General features: G+C 59.1%; 1 protein-coding gene across 4 annotated transcripts; it reads right to left on the bottom strand.

Annotated features, from left to right (window-relative positions):
* Positions 1-984: 984 nt before the first annotated feature.
* CSF1 (colony stimulating factor 1) lies at positions 985-18,988 on the bottom strand. 4 transcript variants are annotated; one of them, XM_072754370.1, is made up of 9 exons: positions 18,607-18,988; positions 15,347-15,469; positions 14,065-14,127; positions 12,393-12,563; positions 8,493-8,640; positions 6,253-7,286; positions 5,630-5,682; positions 5,242-5,300; positions 985-1,455 (listed from the first exon to the last, which is right to left on the bottom strand). In XM_072754370.1, exons 1-8 carry the CDS (start codon positions 18,643-18,645, stop codon positions 5,255-5,257), a joined length of 1,677 nt encoding a protein of 558 aa, XP_072610471.1. In that variant the 5' UTR covers positions 18,646-18,988; the 3' UTR covers positions 985-1,455; positions 5,242-5,254. The 4 variants fall into 4 exon arrangements, with proteins under 4 accessions (XP_072610471.1, XP_072610472.1, XP_025852174.2 ...); XM_072754371.1 differs by having other exon boundaries at positions 6,253-6,383; positions 18,607-18,792; XM_025996389.2 differs by lacking the exon at positions 18,607-18,988 and adding an exon at positions 15,561-15,828.
* Positions 18,989-20,699: the final 1,711 nt, after the last annotated feature.

Raw genomic sequence — 20,699 nt, forward strand, 5'->3', positions numbered from 1 at the left:
GCAGGGCCGGGGTGGCAGGAGCCACGAGACCCCCGCTTTTGAGGGCAGGAAGGAAAGTTCATGGACCCCGGCTTAGCGGCCAGGAAGGGTGGCATCTCTCGGTGGAGGGCCCAGGGCAGCAGGAGAGGAGAGACACAGCAGCACAAAAGGACCACGGGCAATCGGCCCCATCGCCAACCGCCAGCTCTCAGAGCAGTGGCCGCGGGCCGGCCCAGGAAGCTGAGGCTTCAGGCGGACTCCAGCTGCCTGGTCCTTCTCCGTCATGGCTGGCCTGTGGCCCGGTGGGAGACACAGTGTAGGGGCCGGGCTGGGGGGATCCCTGCCTCCCCGGGGAGGGTGGGGAAGAGAGGGCGGGAAGGGGACAGGAGCGGCGCTGGGCTGGGAGGCTGGAGTGAGGCCTGCTGCTGGGATGGGGCCGGGCCGCATGGGGAAGGGGCCAGGCTGCGGCCCGGGGTGCGGACGCCTCCCCCAGCTCGGAGGATGCCCAGGCCTGCAGAGACCCTTGGGCAGTTGGTGGGCAGCGGAGCCCCCGTGGGCCTATGCGCTCCTGCCTCCTCCCTCCCACTCGTCACCTCCCCCTAGGGACGTCAAAGTGCAAGATGCAGAAACCTGCGAGCAACACAGCCTGAAGACCAGCTCCGGGCCGGGCGCGGGGGGGGGGGGGGGGCGCGGGTGGCCCCTGGCCCAGGCGGGGAGCCGGACAGTGGCGCTCGCAGGGCTGGGCGGCTGTTCAGCAGGCAGGTTCGGGGTTCACAGTGCAATGGCCTCTTCGCGGGCCTCGGCGCCCCCGGGGCCCTGGCAGGGCTGGGGCAGTGGTGCAGACGCCAGAGCTGGCCTGCCCTTGGCAGCGGAGCCAAGCCGCACGGTCCGGGGCAGAGCTGCGCGGCCGGCGGGGGCACTGGGCAAGCGGGTGGGTGAGCCCAGTGGCGCAGGCCTTCCCTTCCGGCTTTGGGCTGCACGCCTCAGGGAAACCCGGCCGCCGGCTGCCCTGCCCACCTCCGGCTTCTCTCTGGAGACAAGTCCCTGCTTGTTGGCGTCGGGACCCCTTGGCACCAGGCGGTCCTCCGAGCCTCGATGCCCACCCTGCGCTCCCACAGCCTAGAGCCTCTGGGTCCCTGGCCCGGGCGAGGCTTGGAGGGGAGATGCAGCAGGACACAGCCCCCGAGGTGCAGAGGGTCCTCGGCCGAGCTTCCTCGCCTTCCTCCAGTGGGTGGGCGCCTCCAGGGCCCACGATAAATATCAGCAGCGTGGGGAGCATCTCCAGCCCTTTCCTAGTCAGTCCAGTCTGAGGGGGCGAGGGCAGAGGGACCCCAGCCTCGCTGCTCTGGTCTAGTCCTGGCAGGCAGGAGCTCTTGTTGTGGGCAGGCCACACTCCCAGGAGAATGGCTGGGGATGGGTGGTGGTGGACACCCCCATAAGGTCTCCTCCCATGGAGAGACTATCCTGTGCGCCCAGCTGTACGGGAGAGAAAGAAAGGCCAGTCAGCGAGTGGGAGTGGAGGGAGGGGTCACTGAGGACATGAGTGGGGGAGGCACAGCGTTCCTGTGGGCTGTTGGTGGTGCTGCAGGCAGGACTTCCTCCCATCTTCTCCCTCGCCTTCCCAGCCACCCCAGACACCACAAGGGACCAGGAGGCTTTTCCTGGCAGCAGCCCAGACCTCTGGCCAGACTGGCCTCACCTCCTACCTCCTCCTGGGGAGCAAGGGACCGCAAGGGGAGGTAATGGGACCTGGTAGTGGCCTAAGCAGGGCTGGGAGAGGGGACTGGCCACCGCTCAAGTGGAGGAGTCTGACAGGGAGGGAAGGTGCACCTGAAGAGTCCTTAGACCATCTCGCTGGCCTTGGGCCAATGAACCCAGGGTGACTCCTGCTAACTCCAGCAAAGAAGACTTTCTCATTCCCCCCTCTACACCATTCATCATGAGGGGTCATCACACATGACACTCGGGATAGCAGATCATAGGTAACTAAGAGGAAGAACTAGAGGCAGTTCTGGAACAAGGATACTCCCATCCTGCCATGTGGTATGCTAACCCTGAAGCAATTCAACCTTCTTCCTGATGGACCAAAGGACTTGCCTCCCTGCATCATCCATGGGAATCAGGGCCCTGCTCTTTCCAACCCCACCCCCATCCTTGTCCTTTGCCCAGCATCCTCAGAAGGCTTTGTTCCCAGAACAGAAATCCCCTGGACTCCATCCAACAGTGCGACTTTGGATCCTGTGTGGAGCTTCCCTCCCTAACCATCCATAGGCCCTACTGGCAAAGTCCATAATGGACGAGAAGGGCAGATGGGACCACAGCTTCTGGCTCCCAGCCCATTCCCATGCTCTGGAGGGGGAAGAAGGGAGAACCATAAACTGGACACGAGCCATGCTGGGTATAGCTGGGCCCTAGGACTGGGCCCTAGGACCTGCTGGGATTAGGTGGAGTGAAGGGCCAAATGGGTGAGCTTCACTGCCCCTATGTCCCAACTCCTGGGAGTAGGGGGCTCGTGTCTGTCTTCTTTCTGACCATCCCTCTAGCAGGCTCTCTGCCTCTGTGTTTTCCTTTCTCTTATCAGAGCAGTAGGTAGTCTAAGGGCTGGCCCTGAATCTCCTGAAGCTCCTGGGGCCTGGTCTGGACCTACTGATCCAAGCGGGGTCTGGATGTGGCCCCTGCCCTGGGTTCTCTCTCTAAGTGAAATCTTGAGGGGAGGAAGAGAAAAGCTTGTCAGGGCTTGAGAAGAGACAGGCAGGGAAAGAAGAGTAGGAGTGTGGAGGAGATGGGGCAGAGGGCCAAGATGAAGGGGCGAGGCTGGCAACCAGTCAGAGGTGGGCACAGCCTGAGCTACACAGAGTCCCTGTGGACCTTGGTGCCTCCTCTGCTTTACCAGTCCTGAGGAGGTCTGGATCATCCTTACAGCCCTGCCAGTGTCCCATCTGACCCACTCACCCATCTTAGCCCACCCTGTGTTGCTTTTTGTTCTTTTCTAAATAGGCTCCCCTGGTTTTTTGAACGTTCGTTATACCCCTCTTCTGTCTAGAAGTGGCCCAGACTTGTCACTGCACACATGGAAAGACGTTAAGACACTCACTTGCTTTTGGCATAGGGTGTGACTGGAAACTCAAATGGGTTACCCCAGCTAGTTGGCCGGCCAGCCAATCAGCAAACCAAGCCATTAGCCAGCTAATCAGTTAGTCAGTCAACTCACCAATCAATAACCAGCCTATTAAGCAGTTACCAGCTAGTTGGTTACTCAGCTAAAGTCATCTAGCCAGCTGATTGGCCAGTCAGAATCGATTAGTTAGCTGGTTAATGGACGACCCAGAAGGCTGGTCAGTTAGAGACAGCTGGCCAGGGTCAGGTGGTCAGTCAACCCTTAAGCCAATCCAGTCAACATTTATTGAGTTTTTGGCAAGTATGGAGCAGCCCTCTCTGTATTAGAACATGGGACAGAAAAAAATGCAAAATAAAAAAAAGGGGGGAAGACACAATCCCTGCCCTCAAGGGGCTTACAGCCTTCTTAGGGATGCAGAATGTACATATACACATAAAAGGTTTTAAAATGTATAAAAACAACATCCAAATGAGTGCAAATTGATATATATTAACCAAATACAAAAGAACTGAGGAGTAGGAACTGATAAGCTACCAGCCGGTGTTGGAAACAATCTGGAAGAACAGGAGGTGGTGGTGGTGGGAGCTGTCTAGAATCAGGGAGCTGCAGATGAGGAATGATAAAGGGCACATCTTTACCAACAACATGGGTGAGGCCCATAGAAGGCACTGGGAGGGCTATGAAGCCAGACTTGGGATTTAAAACAATTTCCACTTGCTCAAGTGATGGGCAGAAACCAAAAACGTGGTTTTAACAAGAACAGACATAAACTCCTGCACCCTGGTTAAAAAACTAAGTTGTCCAAGTACAGGACAGAAAGCTTGGCTTGCCAGAGGTTTATGGGAAATGGAACTAGGGGTTTTAATAGACCACAAGCTCAACATATGACAACAGTATGATGCATCTGTTAAGGAAACAAAACACAACACTAATGCAATCTGAATCTGCATGAATAGAAGAATATTGTCCAGATCAAGGAAGGTAACAGTCCAACTGTACTTTGAGCTGGTCGGACAACATCTGGAGCACTGTGTCCAGGGCTGGGTGCCACATTTTCAGAGGGACATTGACAAACGAGTGTATCCAGAGGGCGACCAGGATGGTGAGGGGTCTGAAAACCATATCATATAAGGAATGTTTGAGGGACTTGGCCACACTTAGCTTAGAGAATTCTTAACAGGGATATGGATAACTGACCTGAGACACTAGAGGGCTCTCATGAGAATAGAAGGGAGGACCATCACGGAGGGGGCAGGGAAGCTCACTCATGGAAAGATGTCCTCACAGCACTCCTGGGAGACGGCAGGGAGCTTGCCTGGGACTGGGGGCCCAGGGCCCAGCAGCTGGCTGACCCCATGTCAGGGGCGCAGAGACAGGAGACCCCTATAGGGTAGGATACTGGCCAAATGACCTCTAAGAGCCTTTCCAAGACTAAGGCTCTATGGATCCATGAATCTAAAAGCAGGGACATGGAGGGACACCTGGGTGGCTCAGCAGTTGAGCATCTGCCTTCTGCTCAGGGCGTGATCCTGGGTCCGGGGATTGAGTCCCACATCGGGCTCCCTGAATGGAGCCTGCTTCTCCCTCTGCCTCATCCTCTCTCTCTGTGTCTCTCATGAATAAATAAATAAAAGCTTAAAAAATAAAATAAAATAAAAGCAGGGACATAGAAATGATCCTGGCTGGGGAGAAGGCTCAGATAGGGTGCAGAGCAATAGAAAGCTGGCAAGAGGTGGGTGTTAGGGGCGGCTGCTGGAGGAGCCTGGGAGCCAAGCTGAGAATGTCGGGTTTGAAGTGAATGGGGATGCAGATTCCCTAGGAGGGTAAAGACTCTAGGTAAGCTTTTGGTTCTCTGGAATGGAAGGAGGCAGCAAGACTAGAAGCTGAATACAGAAATAATAACTGGATGCAGAGGTGATAGTGCCTGGCCTCAGACTGGCAGGGGGTTGGGGGCGGTGGTGGTGTGGAGACCTGAGGACTCCAAAAGGAGACAGTTGGCGGGATCAGTGATGGATAGAAAAGGGAGTAGGAGGGGAGGGAGTCAAGTGTGGGCCTCAGGGAAGTTGGTAGTATCAGCCAGCCTGGGTAATTGGAAAGAGGGTAGCTAATTTTAAGGGGTGGAGAGAGATCCAAATCAGTCTTACCTTAGAAACGCCCCTACACCGGCAGTTCCACCTGTCTCTCCTCATCCTGGGTCAGGGGGCTGCGGGTAGAGCATAGGACTGGCATAAGGCTTCAGCAGAGGCTGAGGAGTGAGGAAACCCCTTAAGTTTGTCCCTCAGAGGGTGGCATGTGCTCCAGCCAGAACTGCCTAACCCTTAGGAGAAATCGGCAAAAATCCCAGATAGCTAGGAAAGAAGAAACGCCCTTCCTCCTCCCTGCCTCCTATCCTGTTCTGAGCTCCACTTCCTCAGAGCAAGTGAAAGAAAGTCTCCCTCAAATCTAGAAGGGAAACAGATGCCAAGCCAGCCCCCCCCAGCCCCCCACACCCCCATGCCTTCCTGAGCATTCCCACCCCCTGTGGACTCTCACCTGCCCTCTGGTTGCTCCACGGGAGAATCCGCTGCCTGAGGCTCTCGATGACTCTGGGAACAGACCACAAAGAGCAGGCTCGTGGAGGAGCCAGGGATCATGAGGGGACTGTGGCCTCGCCCCCAGGGAGGGTTGCCCAGGGAAGTAGATGACAGTTATCGAAGTCTCCCCCAGCTACCCAGACACGGAGATGAGCCGCAGGGCCAGGAGAGCTTCGTAAGGCCTCCCTGTTGGTGGCGCCCCCACTCACACAGGCTGCTTCCTACCCCAGGGGTCGTTGGGCCCAGGCTCTGCGGAGCTCCCAGCGAGCACCCCGCCCTGAGGCTGGCACAGCATCACCCTCCTCTGCTGGCTCCCTCACCGGTGGGTTCTCTTCCACTCTCAGCCCGAGAATATTCTCTCCTGGTCCCTTCCCATTGGCCTTATAGCCTGGGTCTCCCCCAGTTTTGAAGAAACCCTCCATTTCAACCTCCTCTGTCCTGTGTTCAGGTGGCCTTCTGTCTTGGCACCTGAAGAACCTGGGCAGAGCCCAAGGAATCCCCCGACGCGCTTGCCCCGCTCCTCCGCCTGGGCTGTGCCCCCCCGCCCCGCCCTCCTCTCTCCCCTTAAGGGGCTCCCCTTACCCGCCGTCTCCGCCTGTACAGCAGGAGGCCGCCAACGGCCAGCAGGACCAGGATGACGCTGGGCACCAGGAGGCGGAAGGCAAACCTGGGGAGCTGAGGGCCAGAGGGTCCCTCCTGGTGCTTCTCGTGGCCTGCGTCAGTCAAAGGAACGGCGTTAGAGTGGGCCAGGGCCCCGGCCGCCCCCTCGCTCGCTTGTCCTCCTTCTGGCTGCGCGGGGCTCCTGCGGCCCCGGGTGCTCCTTCTGCCCTCCACGTCCCCGAGGGGCAGCGCACGGCCCCAGGAGAGCCTTCTGGGGAGCCCTGGCTGCTCGGAGAGGGCTGCGGGGCTGCTGAGGCCTCTCGGGGGCCGCGGTGGGGTCCTGGCAGGGCCTGGCTTCTGATGGTCTCCGGGCGCGGCAGACGGTCGCTCGGTCTTCTCAGGCGTGCGACTCTGGGCCGGGCCAGCGGGTCTCGCAGGGCCTGCCGTGGACGGGGGTAGGCCGGGCACGTCCCCTGGCTGCCGGCCCCCGGCTGAGTAGGACAGCAGAAAAGATGCTGACAAGAGGTCCCCGGGCCTGGCGGTCGTCTGGGCTTGGCCTCCGCCTCCTCCCAGCCTGGAGGGAGAAAGCTCTGCCCCTTGCGGCACGGGACCCTCACTAGCCTCTCCGGAGGCCTCTTCTAGGGTCCAGTTAGTGCCCAACGCAGAGTCCAGAACGTCTTCCATCCCAGGGACGGGGGCCCTGACAGAGGGCAGGCCCTGAAGTGAATCTCCGGCGGGGCTGGCCTCCACACCTGGGGGCTCCGGAGAGTCAAAGCTCTGGCAGGTGCTTCTGGGTGGTCGCTGCTTGGCATTGCCCGGGTCCAGGTCCACTGTGCGGAGGGGCTGCTCACTGGGCAAGAGGGAGCTGCCCTCTGTCCCCTCAGAGTCGGCCCAGGTCAAGCCAGCCATAGGGGCCATGGAGGGGGCAAGGGGCTGCTGAGGGGAGACAGAGGCCAGGTCACTGCTAGGGGTGGCTGTGGGGTACAGGCAGTTGCAATCAGGCTTGGTCACCATATCTGAAAGAACCACAGAGAGAGGGAGAGAGAAAGACAGGGAGGAGATAGAGTCACCAGCCTTCAGCACAGCTTTCCCGGGGGAAGGGGGGTGCCAGGGGGATGTGGGTCTGGGGGTCCCTCATGCCCCAGTTCAGCCCTGGGGCTCAGGAGAGGACAGGACTGGAGCCAGTGCTCACGACACAGGCCTCAGGCAGTGAAGGGACAGACACTGTAGGGTCACAGGCAGAGAGCAAAGAGTGGGGTTGAGAGGCACAGTCTGGGGGCCAGGGTGAGTGAAGACCAGGGAACGGCCTTTCCTGGAGTTCCAGCTGGCTAGGCGCCATGCCAGGATCGAGCAGCAGCTAGCCAGGAGGTTGAGCAGTGGCCTCCGGGACCACCACAAGTCACCCTCAAGTCGCACAGACAGTGTTGGTTGGAAAGCAGCAAGGTGGTTTCATGCACAGCCAGGGGCCACACAGCCACAGCCACGGGCGAGATCAAGCTGGGGCTGGAACGTGCCCAAGACTTGAGGCCTTGGGATTGAAGCCACGAGACTGGACTCGGCCACTGGCAGGTCGTGGGGCCTCAGCTCCTGCCTCAGGGAGCAAGGTTGAATGTAGGAGGGCAACGTGCCACAAGACGCAGAGACGAGGACACGCAGAGTACCCATGTGTGCGGCTGAGCCTGCACTGGGAGACTTTGAACGATGCTCAGACTTCAAATTCAGCCTTTTCCCTTGAGGGAACACTCAAGGCATCCTGGGGAGGTCTGAAGCCAGGGTCTCCTGGTGCTTCGCAGCAGGGCTCCTGGCGCAAGGGCCCTGGCTCCCAGATTGAGCCCGGCTCTCTCCACGGAGGCCCCTGTACGGAGCCAGCCTGCAGTGCCCGTGGGGAAAGCCTCTGAGCCTACAGGGCTCTCCGAGAGGGGCCCCATTCCCCATCCCTCATCTCACAGCCACCAGCGAGATCCTTCTTGATGCCTCCACATGCAGACATATTCGGTGTGCATGCACACACATGTCAGAAAAGACATGTGCTCAGGACTGCCCACAGGTACATGAAGCCACACGTGTACACAAGAAAAGCACATCTACACACACAGGAGCACGAGTAGCAGCCAGGCTGCCTCCCCAGGGTCCCTCTGGCCCCCACATCTCACCTCCTCATCCTGGCTCGGCTCCCTACACCCTCCCCTTGTCCTGCACTCGCTAGGCCCTCTGGTGCTTACCTTGGCTGGAGCACTTAGCAAAGCTGTTGTTGCAGTTCTTGCTGAAAATGTTCCAGTCCTTTTTAAGGAGATTCTTTGTTTCATTAAAGACATTCTTGATCTTTTCCAGCAACTGCAGGGGTGTCTCATAGAAAGTCCGGACACAGGCCTGGAAAGAGAGAAGCACTCCACCCCTTCAGTGAGGATGGGCCGTGGCCCATGTCTCTAGCATGTTTGCCAAACTCCCTTGGCCTTTCTCACATCTGTCTTCTTTTTCTCTTTCATTTCTCCCTCCCCTCACCCTTGGTATGTGGTGGAATCAGTCCTGAGATCTGGAGATTTGTTATTTATTCGCAGATCCATTTAACACATATCTGTGTGCCAGGCATATGGCAATTATTTGGGAATCATGCAACGAACACCAGAGACGTGGTCACTGGCTGAGCTGGACACTGAGTCCAGCAAGGCACTGGCATTAAACACATTGTTACAAGTGCAGTGAGTCACATGGAAAAGTGTGGAATGATCTGAGAATGTACAGCAAGGGGAACAGGGGACACCTGGGTGGCTCAGTGGTTGAGCGTCTGCCTTTGGACCAGGGTGTGATCCTGGAGACCCGGGATTGAGTCTTGCATCGGGCTCCCTGCATGGAGCCTGCCTCTCCCTCTGCCTGTGTCTCTGCCTCTCTCTCTTTCTCTCTGTGTCTCTCATGAATAAATAAATAAAATCTTTAAAAAACAATAAGAAGGGGAACATAGGGCTCAAGGGGAGTTTCCTCATGGAACCAGCTGAAAAATGAGCAGGAGTCAACCGGAAAGGACGTGGAGTTGGAGAGAGCTGTCCCATTGGGGTGGAAACAGACTGTGCAAAGGTCCTGAGGCAGGAAAGAGCCTATAATGTCAAAAGACTAAAGGACGGCTAGAGGGGCTACAGTAGTGCCATCGAGGAAGAAAGTGGCAAGAGATCCTGAGAGAGGTCAGCAAGGACCAGGTTCTGCAGGTGTCAAAACCTGTTAACTTGATCCACAAAGCAAATATATAACTTCTGAGGAGCTTTTGGGGGAGGTGGTATGGTAAGACTTAAGTTTTAGAAGACTCATCCCGCTGTGCTGTGGAGCAGGCCAGGGGGCTGTAGGTCCTTCTCTGGCCTCTGAAGCTGTCCCAGTCCTGCCTGTTGAGCTGTTCTGTTCTCTTCCGCGCGTAGGACCCAGGCTCCCTACACCCACTGGAACTCTGAGGAGCTTCACACGCTCCTGGTTTCCCTCCCACCTCCTGAGCTGCTCCTCCGTCTCCTTCCCAGGCTCCCCTCCTCCACCTGATTTATAAATTCTGGCATTCCTCCGAACCATCCTGGAACCATCTCTCCTTTCACACCAGAAGGTGCCACACATGCCCACCGCTTCATCTGAGGCCTCCTTGCCAATGACTTTCAAGTACCAAGTTTCCATTATACTGACCGAGCTGCACTGGGAAGGACCCCAAGCGTCACCGGCCGTGGAGTCCCAAGCCATCTCTGAATGCTCACGGCCTGTGCACAGCAGGCCCCTGATCGATGGTGACCCGCCAAATGAATGAACGGACACAGTTGTGAGAAGACTGGGCTCAGCACCACCATCAGCTAGGTGGCACCGGCCAAGCAGACCATGAGAAAGCGGCAACCATCAGACAGACGCACCTGCCAGGTGCCCACCTATGACACGGAGGCGGTGCCTTCTCTCCTCAGTGGCTCTGAACCCTGGCCCAGCCTTCTCCTCTCGGGGGGCTGGCTCCTCTCGCCTCTGGGGCTCCCTCCCTTCTCGAGTGCACCTCACTGCTCTCACACCACGGGCGGCTGGTGAAAATGCAGATTCCCAGGCCCACCCACAGACCCAGTGAGTCCGACCTTTAGGGGTGTAGACTGGGAATCTGGAATTTAAACAAGCCCCCCAAGTGATATGTCCGAACCTTAACACCTCTCCGTGAAAATGTTGTCTCCTGCGATCCCACACCTGCTCTGGGGACCTCTCCCTCTTCCGCAGGCGCACCCCCCCCTCCCCCCGGCCGGCACCCCAGCTGCCACCTACCCCAGCTGCCACCTGCCCCTGGCGGCGACCGCACACTACTGGATCCGCAACGCTGAGTTCCCGGGAGAGGGACTGCTCTTCCATCCTGACACCCTCACCGGGTTTCCCTCCCGCCCCCAGGCGGCTCCCTCCGGGTCCTCTTGCCGGGTGCCCCCCTGTGCCCGGCTGCTGAGGCCGGGGCTCCGGGCTGCCCTCGCACGGGCGGCCACGTCCTACACCTCCTGGCTTTGCAGGTCCTACACCTCCTGGCTTTGCAGTGACGTCGGGGCCCCTCCTCCGTGTGCGCCCAGCTGCCGGCTCCGCATTTCCGCTTGGCTGCCTCTCTAGCATCTCGGGATTCCTGTACCCCAAACTTAGCTCCTGCTCCCCGCTCCCCAGTCGGCCCTCAAGCAGGGCTCAGGACTGAGCGGTCCTGGGGCCGCCCCTTCCCTCCGCTGCTCACCACCACCTGCCACGGAGTCCTGTGGGGCCTGTCTCCCGGGGCTCCCCGCGCACCCCCTAGACCTGCACCACTGCCGGCCTCCCAGCCCCCATTCCTGTGCCCTGAAGGGCTACCACACGCTTCAGACAACACTGTGCATCCCTCCGGGCTCCCGCCACCTCCCCTCTCTCCCAGGCTCTCCCATGCCTCCAGCCGAGATCGGGTGCCGCCTTTTGAGCTTCTGAGTGTGGACAGCTGCTGCTCACCTCAGGGCTTGGTGTGCAGCCTCCGCTGGGCTGGAATGCTCTGACCAGCCTCGCTGCTTCCTCTTACTCCTCTTTGGACCTCAAATGAATGTTCTCTTGCCCAGAAGCCTTCTCTCCTTCCCTTCTTCCCTACCTCCCCCCCCCTTTTTTTTTTATCTTTTCAAGATTTTATTTATTTGAGAGACAAAGACAGAAATAGCGAGAGGGCAAGAGCGGGGAGGAGAGGGAAGAGCCCAGCTCCCTCAGCAGAGAGCCCAACATAGGCCTGGGCTGGATCCCAGGATGCTGGGGTCATGACTTGAGTGAAGGCAGCCACTTAACCTACTGAGCCACCCAGCACTCCCTCTCACCTCTCCTTTTTATTTATTCATTTTTAAAGATTTTACTTATTTACTTATTCATGAGAGACACACACAGAGAGAGGCAGAGACAGGCAGAGGGAGAAGCCGGCCCCATGCAGGGAACTCAATGCAGGACTCGATCCCAGGACCCCAGATCATGACCTGAGCCCAAGGCGCACCCTCAACCACTGAGCCACCCGGGTGCCCCCCACCTTCCCTTTTTAAATGAGAGTGCCATTTATCTCTCGGAGCACCAGGAGGCCTCCTTCATGGCTCCCTCCCTCACCCCTTTCAGGTCTTCTCTTGCCTGGTGTTCCCTTCCAGGGATGCACTTATTGCCATCCTAAATCCTCCCTGTTTTACTCATATATTCTGTTAACTGTCTCACGCCCTCTCCCAAAGTAAGCTCCATGAATTCGAGGGGTTTTGTCTGGTTTGATCCCAGCTGCTTCCTAGTGCCCAGAACAGTACCTGGCACACAACAGGCACTCAGTAACTATCTCTTGAATGAATCAATAGTCCTCACGCTGTGGAATTCTATATAGTTGTGTCATTGTTTGTTTAATTGTTACCAGCCTCCCCTAACCCTAAGCTCCACGAGGGCGGGAACCATGTAGTTTTTGCTCACTAAGACATCGTCAAGGCCCTGTACTGTGTCTCCCGCATGGTATGTCTTTAGCAGAGGTGTGTAGGGTGAATAAATGAATGGGAGAGTGAGTGAACAATGACACGGGGTGAGAGGCAAGCAAACACACTCTGCGTGTATGGGCAGGGATGGTACCCCCAAAGCCACCCGGGGCTCTTACTCAGTGCTCCCCAGGACACTCCTACCTTGTCCTGCTCTTCGTAGTCCTTCGTGAAGCAGCTCTTTAGCCTCAGAGAGAGTTCCTGGAGCTTCACGATGACATTGGCGTTGGGAGTATTGTCTTTGAAGCGCATGGTGTCCTCCATTATGTCTTGCATCAGGACAAACGCCTTCTTAAGGTAGCACACGGGATCTTTCTGGAAAACCAGAAACGGGAGTTGATGGTGCGCCTGATGTGGTCTGGGAATCCAGGCTCTGCGACAGATGTCCCCAATCCTGGCAGATGGAGGGCTGCAGCTTGCCTTACACCTGCCCCTGAGGTGAGGGCCAAGCCACTCTAGTATAAGAAGGGAGGTGCTGACCTTGGCTGCTCTTTCACTCTGTCTCTTTGGGATCTGGAATTGGGGTAGAGGGAAGGAAGTGGCGGCTCTGATTAGAGACCTCCTCAGATTTCTGGAAGATGCGGCTTTAATCCGAATGGGGGTGCGTGGGTAGGGTGGGCTCTGGGGAACTGCTGTCTTTTTGCCTGCTCTCACAAAAGTCCTTCTAAACCTCCAGGCTGCAGGGGGACTAGAGGACACCAGAGGGGACAAAGAATAACCTCAGTGTTTTGTCTTCCCGAGGGATGGTGGTTGCCTCAACAGACAGCCTGCTTCAGCTCTCTATCCTAGTACCTGGCCCCATCATTTCTGCGTGAGTGATCAAGTGAAATACTGAGGTTAGTCTTTGGGCCGTGAGGTGGTCAGGGGGGCAGAAGCTCAGAGATGGGAGCCCCTTCTGGGCGCACCGCGGTGATTTTGTATATGGCGCAAGGATGAGCCCATGTGCAGTAAGGGACAGGGTCTAGGCAGTTGGAAAGGCGTCACAGGCACGGGAGGAGCGCGTGCACAGGCTGGGAGGCAGGGAGGGGCAGGCAATGGCGGGGGCGGGCCAGGTGATGTGCCCTCGAAGCTGAAGCTGAGGAAGCTGAAGCTGACCCAGCTGGGCTTTCTCCCCCAGCGAGGGGGGCCAGGACAGGTTTGGAAGAGGAAGTGAAGGCAATAGGCTGGAGTTCCGAGAGCTCCCCCTACGGGCTGGATGATGGGTGCAACTGGAAGGGGAGAGGCCTCTTAGGAGGTGCTTGGTACTGTCCAGGCAACTGGTTGGGCAAGGCTGGGGCAGAACCCAGAGCTGCTGGGAGACAGAACAGCAGTGCGGGGGCTGGCTGGGTGTGGGGTAGGAGGAAGAGGGAAAGGGCTGGACGGACTCCCTGGCTGCTGTGCTGTCTGTTGGATGGAAATGACATCCTTAAGCAAAGCATGTGACACAGAAGGCCTATTGGTGTGCCTTAGGCCTTAGAGCCAGCCTGCCTGGGTTCAAATCAGGCCTCCACCACTTAGTAGCTGTGCTCCCTTACCCTCCCTGAGGACAATAACCAGATTAGCAGATCACATAGTTGTACCGTCAGGATTAAATTAGAAAGTGCCTGGCACATAGTAAGAGCTTGACATGTGCCAGGGCAGGAGAAGGGAGCAGCAGGGGACTTGAGGCCTGGACCTTGCTCAGCCCCAGACCCTGGCATCCCAGGACTGAGCACCGGGAATCATCCCACCCTCAAATCCTACCTGCCCAGGTAGAGGATTTCTCCCCCCTCCATGCTCCCACATATACCCACCTCGGGAAGCTGGCACCCGGGCCTTGTAAATAACCATAACTCACCAATAGCTCCTGGTCTACAAACTCAAAGGCAATCTGGCATGACGTCTCCATCTGACTGTCAATCTGTAAGAGAGAGCAGGCCAGTGGTGGCAGGGTGTCTGTAGCTCCACTGGGCCCACCTAAGAATGAGGGCTAGAGTCCCTGGCTGGATCAGGCTTTGAGCCTCTTCTACCTTCTCACCAACCACACTGGGAAAGACAGAGCCAAGGGAAAGACTTGTGCCTCCCGCATGCCCAGCGTGGACTGTAAAAGAAGTCTCTTCCTTCCACCTCCCACTCCATGAATCTGACAAAGACCAGTTAGTTATAAGGAAGAACTATCTCAGAGGATATTGGGCATAACCTTCCATGATAGGTAATGAGCTCCCTGTCGTGGTGGGACTTCAAGCATAGGCTAGACAAGTTCTGGGGGTTCAGAATATATAGGGGCTGGGGCTAGATATCCATCAAGCCCTCACTGGCCCCCCCAGAGCAGTGGTTCTGTGATTCTAAGGCTCAGAGAATGCTGTGGCTCTTGGTCTACCTGGGATAGCTGTAGCAGCTGTGTGCAGGAGGAAAACCATAGCGGTAAGAGAGGCAGCAGGCCCAGCCTACAGGCCCCAAGGAGCTGGCCTTAGCCAGTGCTGCCCCACCCGGCCTGGCCGGCTAGAGGGACGGTAAATTCTCTTCTGAGCAGGACAGCGGCCATCATGGTAACCTGACTCTGCCTCCCTGAATCACATTTGGAATTACTGACATCCCTGCCCGCCCGATTAGAAGAAGGCACGGGCTCCTCCATGGCGGCCTGGGTGAGCAGTCCTTCCCAGCCCCGGGGCTCAGGCAAGAGCCAGGAAAGTGAGGGTGGAGGGCTGGGAGGTAGGCTGGAGCCTCCTCTCCAGATCTGGCTGAGGCCCTGGTGCCAGGTTGGCGGCATATCTGGGAGTCCAGGAGTTAGAAGCAACATCTGGATGCAGCAGGCAGACACACTGGGCTGGCTCCCTAGAGGAAGCATCTCAGCGAGGGACCGCAGGCCTCACAAGCCTTTTCTAAGTCCATGGTTGACACCCTGGGCGATCATTAACCCAGGCCAGTGGCTGGAAGCCCACCCTGTCCATGGTCTGGATAGGCCCTGACCCCGAGAAGGTCACTGAGGAGAGAATCCGTGGGGCTAGGTGGGAGCCACAAACCACATCCTGCACAGCCATACTTCACTGCCTGCAACCCTTGCCTTTGACCCTGCTGCCTGGCTCCTGCCTCAGTTTCCCCAGTGAGGAGAAGGTAGACAGTCATGGTCCCACACTCACCAGCTGCTGGAGGAACTGCAGGTGCCCATTCCCAATCATGTGGCTACAGTGCTCTGACACCTCCTCGGTAGTACTCCGGCTCGCCAGGAGAGAGACCACCAGCAGCAGGGGCATCAGCCATGTCTATGATAGAGAGTGTGTCATTATTCCCAGCTCTCCGTCTCCTCAGGAACCCCCATGCCCTGGGGAGAGGGGAAAACCAAGGACCTCATACCTACAATGCTCCAGGTTCCGCCCTTTACCCCAGGATGCAGTGGTCCCTGAATCCAGCTTTCTCAAGATTTCCTCACTGGCATGCACTGTCTTGCTCTCCCTTGACAACCCACGTGTCATCTTCTTCAAGAAGCCTTCCCTGATTAACCCAGGCCAAGCTTGATCCCACACTGAACTTCTCATGAGGATATGGAAGGTGTTCCTACCAGTCTAAATTTCAATTACACAGGACACTCCTCGAGCACAGGACTTGCATCTGCTCATTGTTGTGTCCCTGTGACATGCAACACCGAGCCAGACATCTTGTGGGCTGTCCACTCCTCTCAAGTTCATGTTCATGCACCCACTTCCAGACTTCAAGCCAGAGACGATTTCCCTGGGCCCAGCCCTTCCTCCCACCTGGTTCCACACAGGTCTGGCTCTGCTACTGGAAAAACCAGGGCCCCAAACTCAGTTTCACTGGGAACTTATCCCATGTTGGAGACCTTTTGGGTGTGTGTGTCAAAAGGAGCCCAACTGCTTAATCAGGGGTGGCAGTGCCGGCTCGAGGCCATCCTGCCTATCGGAGCCCCATCAGGCTCTGCCTCCAGGCTGCTAGCTCTTATTATGACCAGGAAGTTTCCTGAGATCTCCCCTCCTTCAGCTCCCACCTGGCCCATGAGCTGCCCACCCTCAAAGCACTGGGACTGGACCCTGACCACCCCCTGCCATCATTCCCTTCCTTCCTCTCTCCCTCCTCCTCAACCGGGGTCTCCTTAGCCCTCTCCCTGGCCCAGAGCTCCCCTTCTCCGGGCAGGGACAGAGGGACTCTAGAGCTTTCCTTCCCCAGCTCAAGGTTGCCTCCTGGCAGCTGGATGTCCCCAGATTCAGGGAAATGCTGTCAGGTGGAGTGAGAGCTGGTACCTTCCTGTGCTCTGGGCTCTGCCTCAGTAACCAGATGATGACACAAATGCCACAGATAATCAGTACATTGGAAAAACAAGGAGGGCTAGGAAACAGCACAACATGCTGGTTGACATAAAACCTCAAAAGTTTGTTAGCTGCTACCAGAGGGGAGAGGCCCTGGCCGGGCTACCAGGGAGGGTCAGGGAGGAGAGGCTGCACTGAGGCCTTGGAAATGATAAGATGTTGATGGCAGAGAGAGGGAAGAGGCATGGGATGGTCCAAGGCCATTCTGTAACAGGGATCTGGTGAGGGTCCTGGCCTCACCTAGGGGAGGGAGGGTGGAGAAGAGGGAGGATGGTCATGGTGGGGGGACTTCAGGCTCTGCTGGGCAGTAGAAGAAGTAGCCCTGGGTGGGAACAGCTGCCCAGGCTCTCCGGTACCTTTACTGCAGGACCCGCTGGAAACCGGACGGTGCAGAAGATGTGTCTCTGTTCCCGGCCGGCTATCACAAGCCTGTGAGCCTCCAGTTTTAGACAGTATGGAGGACAGAACCCGCGGGAAAGGGGATACTCAGGAAGACAGCCTTGTCATAGACACTTCAAGATATTGATGTCTGAGGACAGCTTAACTCAAAGGCTGCCTGGCTTTCTGAGCTATGTCAGGCATTGCTGTGAAGAGAGTGCGGCCACCACGTGGGAAGCTGACTTTGAAGGTGGCTGAAGAGGCCCTCCCCTGGCCTGCCCCTAAGGTCCTAGTTTTGCCTCTGAGGAGGAGCTGGATGGGCACCCAAGGGTTAACACTCTAGCTTGCAAGTGGCTGGGCTGGCTCTTCTCCCCTCCATTCTTCCTCCCACCCACCGGCCTCAGCCTTGGGGACAGCCAGGAAGGCTCCTTCTTCTGTAGGCCCACAGACATCTCAGCCCCACTGTCCAGCCTCACCTGTCCCATTGTCCTCATCAATGGGGGCTCTGGAGGGACCTCTGACTGATGGGCTTGATCAGAATTTCCAGCTGCTCCTGTCTAGAACCAGCCCCCACTGCCCCACCCCCCATCTGCCCATCTTTACTTTCCTCCTGGTCTCCCTGGAGCCTTTATCCTCCTCTTGTTGCCTATCAGTTCCCCTTCCACGATTTCCTCTCCCATCCCTGTCTCCTCTCTCTGAGTTGGGCTCTTCCTCCCCTGTGGACTTGCCCTTCTCTCAACCCCACCTGCAAACCCCTCCCATTCCCCTCCAAATATCTGTCTGCTTCTCTCCCAGCCAGGTTTCTCCTCCCATTCTCCTCTAGTGCTCCTCGGAAGTAAACCTACTGGGAGAGCACCGGACTGTTCATCAACAGTGCCACCCTGCTTCCTAGGAGCCACCCCACTTGTGCTCACAGTTGGGTCCAGACATCACCCAAGCAGCCCAGAGCAGCCCCTAGCACACCTAAGACTGCACCACTGAACCCCCTTCCACCTTCCTCTGAACTGCCAAGCCCGGGACCTTCCCAGCTGACGGAACCAGATTTTGCAATAAAAAAATTCAGAATTAGCCCCAAGCAGCCCTGGAGTCCAGTCCCCTGCAAAATAGACTTGATCGGGCCACCCGAGTCCCCCGGTAGCTCCTGCCCCTGTGCTGGAACAAGTAGCGGCTTGCCTGGCTCCGTCCTTCTGCCAGCAGGTTCCTGGGCACAGGCCCTGGCCTTCTGGGTGACCCCGGGACGGCCCCCGCCCAGAAGCGCCCACTCCCAGCCAGACCTCGAAGCGTGTGTGTGTGGCCCACGGGGAGGGTGCCCCCGGGAAGGTGCCACACTCAGCCCACAGCCAGGGCTCCGGTCTCTTGGTGGTGTCGCACAGAGGCGACAGGGGCAGGGGCTCGCGCGGGGCTGGGACAGAGCCCTGGCCGCGCGAAGCCCTCTCTGCTGCCAGCGGGCGGCTCAGTGTGCGCCTCCGTGCAATGGGGCGAGCAGCCTCCGCTTCCCGGGGAGCTCCCGCAGCCCCGGGAGCCGCCGCGGGGAGCCCCGGCCCTCGACCGGGGCGCGCCCGGGACCCGGCAGCCCGCAGCCAGCCTGGGGGGACGTCGGCGCCCGCGGTCCCGGCGGGGGAGCGTCGCGGGCCGGCGCGCGGGCAGGGCCCCCGAGCAGCCGCCGCCCCGCCGCCTCCCGCCCCGCGGCCGCCGCTTACCGTGGGGGGGCAGCGCCCGGCGGCGCCCCGCGCGGTCATGCGGGCAGCTGGGTCCCGGCCGGCGCGTCGGCCGCCCCGGCTCGTCCGCTCGCTGCCGCCGAGGAGCCCGCGCCCCGGCCGAGGGCCGCGCTGCCGTCCGGGGGTGCGGGGAGCGGCGGCGCCCGGCGCCCAGGCAACTTTCACTTTCCAGTGGCCCCGCTCCGCCGCCGGCTCCTCGGCACAGCCTTTTAAGCGGACTCGCGGGGCATGTGGTTTATGGGAAATCACCTTGGACAGGCGCCAAACAGACACACAGACACCGACACGCGCGCGCGCGCACACACACACACGCGCGCGCGCACGGCCGTACACCCGACGCAGACACTCTCGGGAGCCCCGCCGCCCCGCCCCGCCCCGCCGCCCCGCGGCCGGCCCCGCGCTCCTCGCCGCGCCTGCCCGCCGTGCTCCGCGCCCGGCCTCCGCCAGGGGCGAGGCCCCCCGCCCCCCCCGCGCCCCGCGGCCCCCGCCCCCCGCCCCCGCGCCCTCCCTCCCCCTCCCTCCCCCCTGCCCCCCTTTCCCCTAGCCCCCCGCCCCGCGCGCCCCCCCTCCGCGCCCTCCCTCCCCCCTGACCCCCGTCCCCCGGCGCCCCCCCGTCCCCCGGCGCCCCCCCGCCCCCCGCCCTCCCTCCCCCTCCCTCCCCCCTACCCCCCTTTCCCCTAGCCCCCCGCCCCCCGCGCCCCCCCTCCGCGCCCTCCCTCCCCCCTGACCCCCGTCCCCCGGCGCCCCCCCGCCCCCCCGCCCTCCCTCCCCCTCCCTCCCCCCTGCCCCCCTTTCCCCTAGCCCCCCGCCCCGCGCGCCCCCTCCTCCGCGCCCTCCCTCCCCCCTGACCCCCGTCCCCCGGCGCCCCCCGCCCTCGCGCCCTCCCTCCCCCATACCGCCCCGCCCCGCGCCCCCGCCTGGAGCCGCGGCTCCCCTTTTCCTTCCTTCCGCGCTCTCCAGGCAGATCCGGCGCTCGCTCGCTCTCGCCCTAATACTCCTCTCGAGGGACTTTCCCTCCAGGCCTGAAAATTCCCAAAGCTGAGCGGGCCGTGGGCTGAGAGCAGGGGCGATGGCTGGAGCCGGGGCCTCCCCAGCCGGGCTGCGGCCGCCGCACCTGGTGGCGCCTGAGGCCGGGGTCGGAAGCAGCTCCTTCCTCCGGCCGCCCGCCGGCCTCGGCTCGCGCTCCTTCCCGGGCAGGGCACACGCGGGACGCGAGACCCGGCCGGGAGGGGGGGACCGCGGCCGTGGCACTGAGCTGGTAGCCTCTGCTCCATGCCAGGAGACACTCCGGGCGCTTGACCTGCGCTACGGGTGATGCACACGCTGGCTGATGCCCCTGCTCCTTCCTGGCCGCCCAAACCCGGGGTGATTGGCACCTGGGCCCTAGATTTCCACCGATGCTTTTGGAAATGAATGCATTTACCGAGATGCTTAATCACACTGTCTCTACAGGAGAGCGAATCTAAATGAAGTCTAATAGGATGAACCTATTAATTATAACTCCTACCTCAGGCTCTTTTTCTCTCTCTTCGATTCATTGTGATTCATGTTTCAATCCCTCTGGGAAGCCACCCACCCTCAGCCCCTGGGAAATACATGATATGTGTCCTGGTCCCAAAGGGGCATCTTTTGTCGCTGGCTCCAACCCCAAACAGTAATCCTACATCCTCATGCCCTTGCTCATACTGGCCCCTCTGCTTGGAATGCTTCTCTTTCCTCTTGTCTTTAAGGCAAACTCCTCATCCTTCACGCCTGAAATAATACCACATCCTCCACCAGCAAATGCTTCTTTGACTCCCCAGGCAGATCAGTGGTTCCTATTTCTGTATTCCCACCGGACTCGCCTCTTTCCTTCATGGTGGTCCTGAAAAGTTGTTACTCATTCATTCTCCACATTATTCTCAGAAGTATCTAAGGGGGGACTGAGAGTTTTATCAGGCCCCCACTCTCACTGAGACTCCCTTCTGGCTGGTCCTTTGCTCACTTACCTCAGAACAACAGTGCATAACACATAGAAAGTACCCAGTTAACCGTGATTGAGTCAAAGGAGACCATTTGGGGAGTAGCACCTTGTG

This window comes from Vulpes vulpes, chromosome 3 (genome assembly GCF_048418805.1).
Source record: "Vulpes vulpes isolate BD-2025 chromosome 3, VulVul3, whole genome shotgun sequence".
NCBI classification, from domain to species: Eukaryota; Metazoa; Chordata; class Mammalia; order Carnivora; family Canidae; genus Vulpes; species Vulpes vulpes.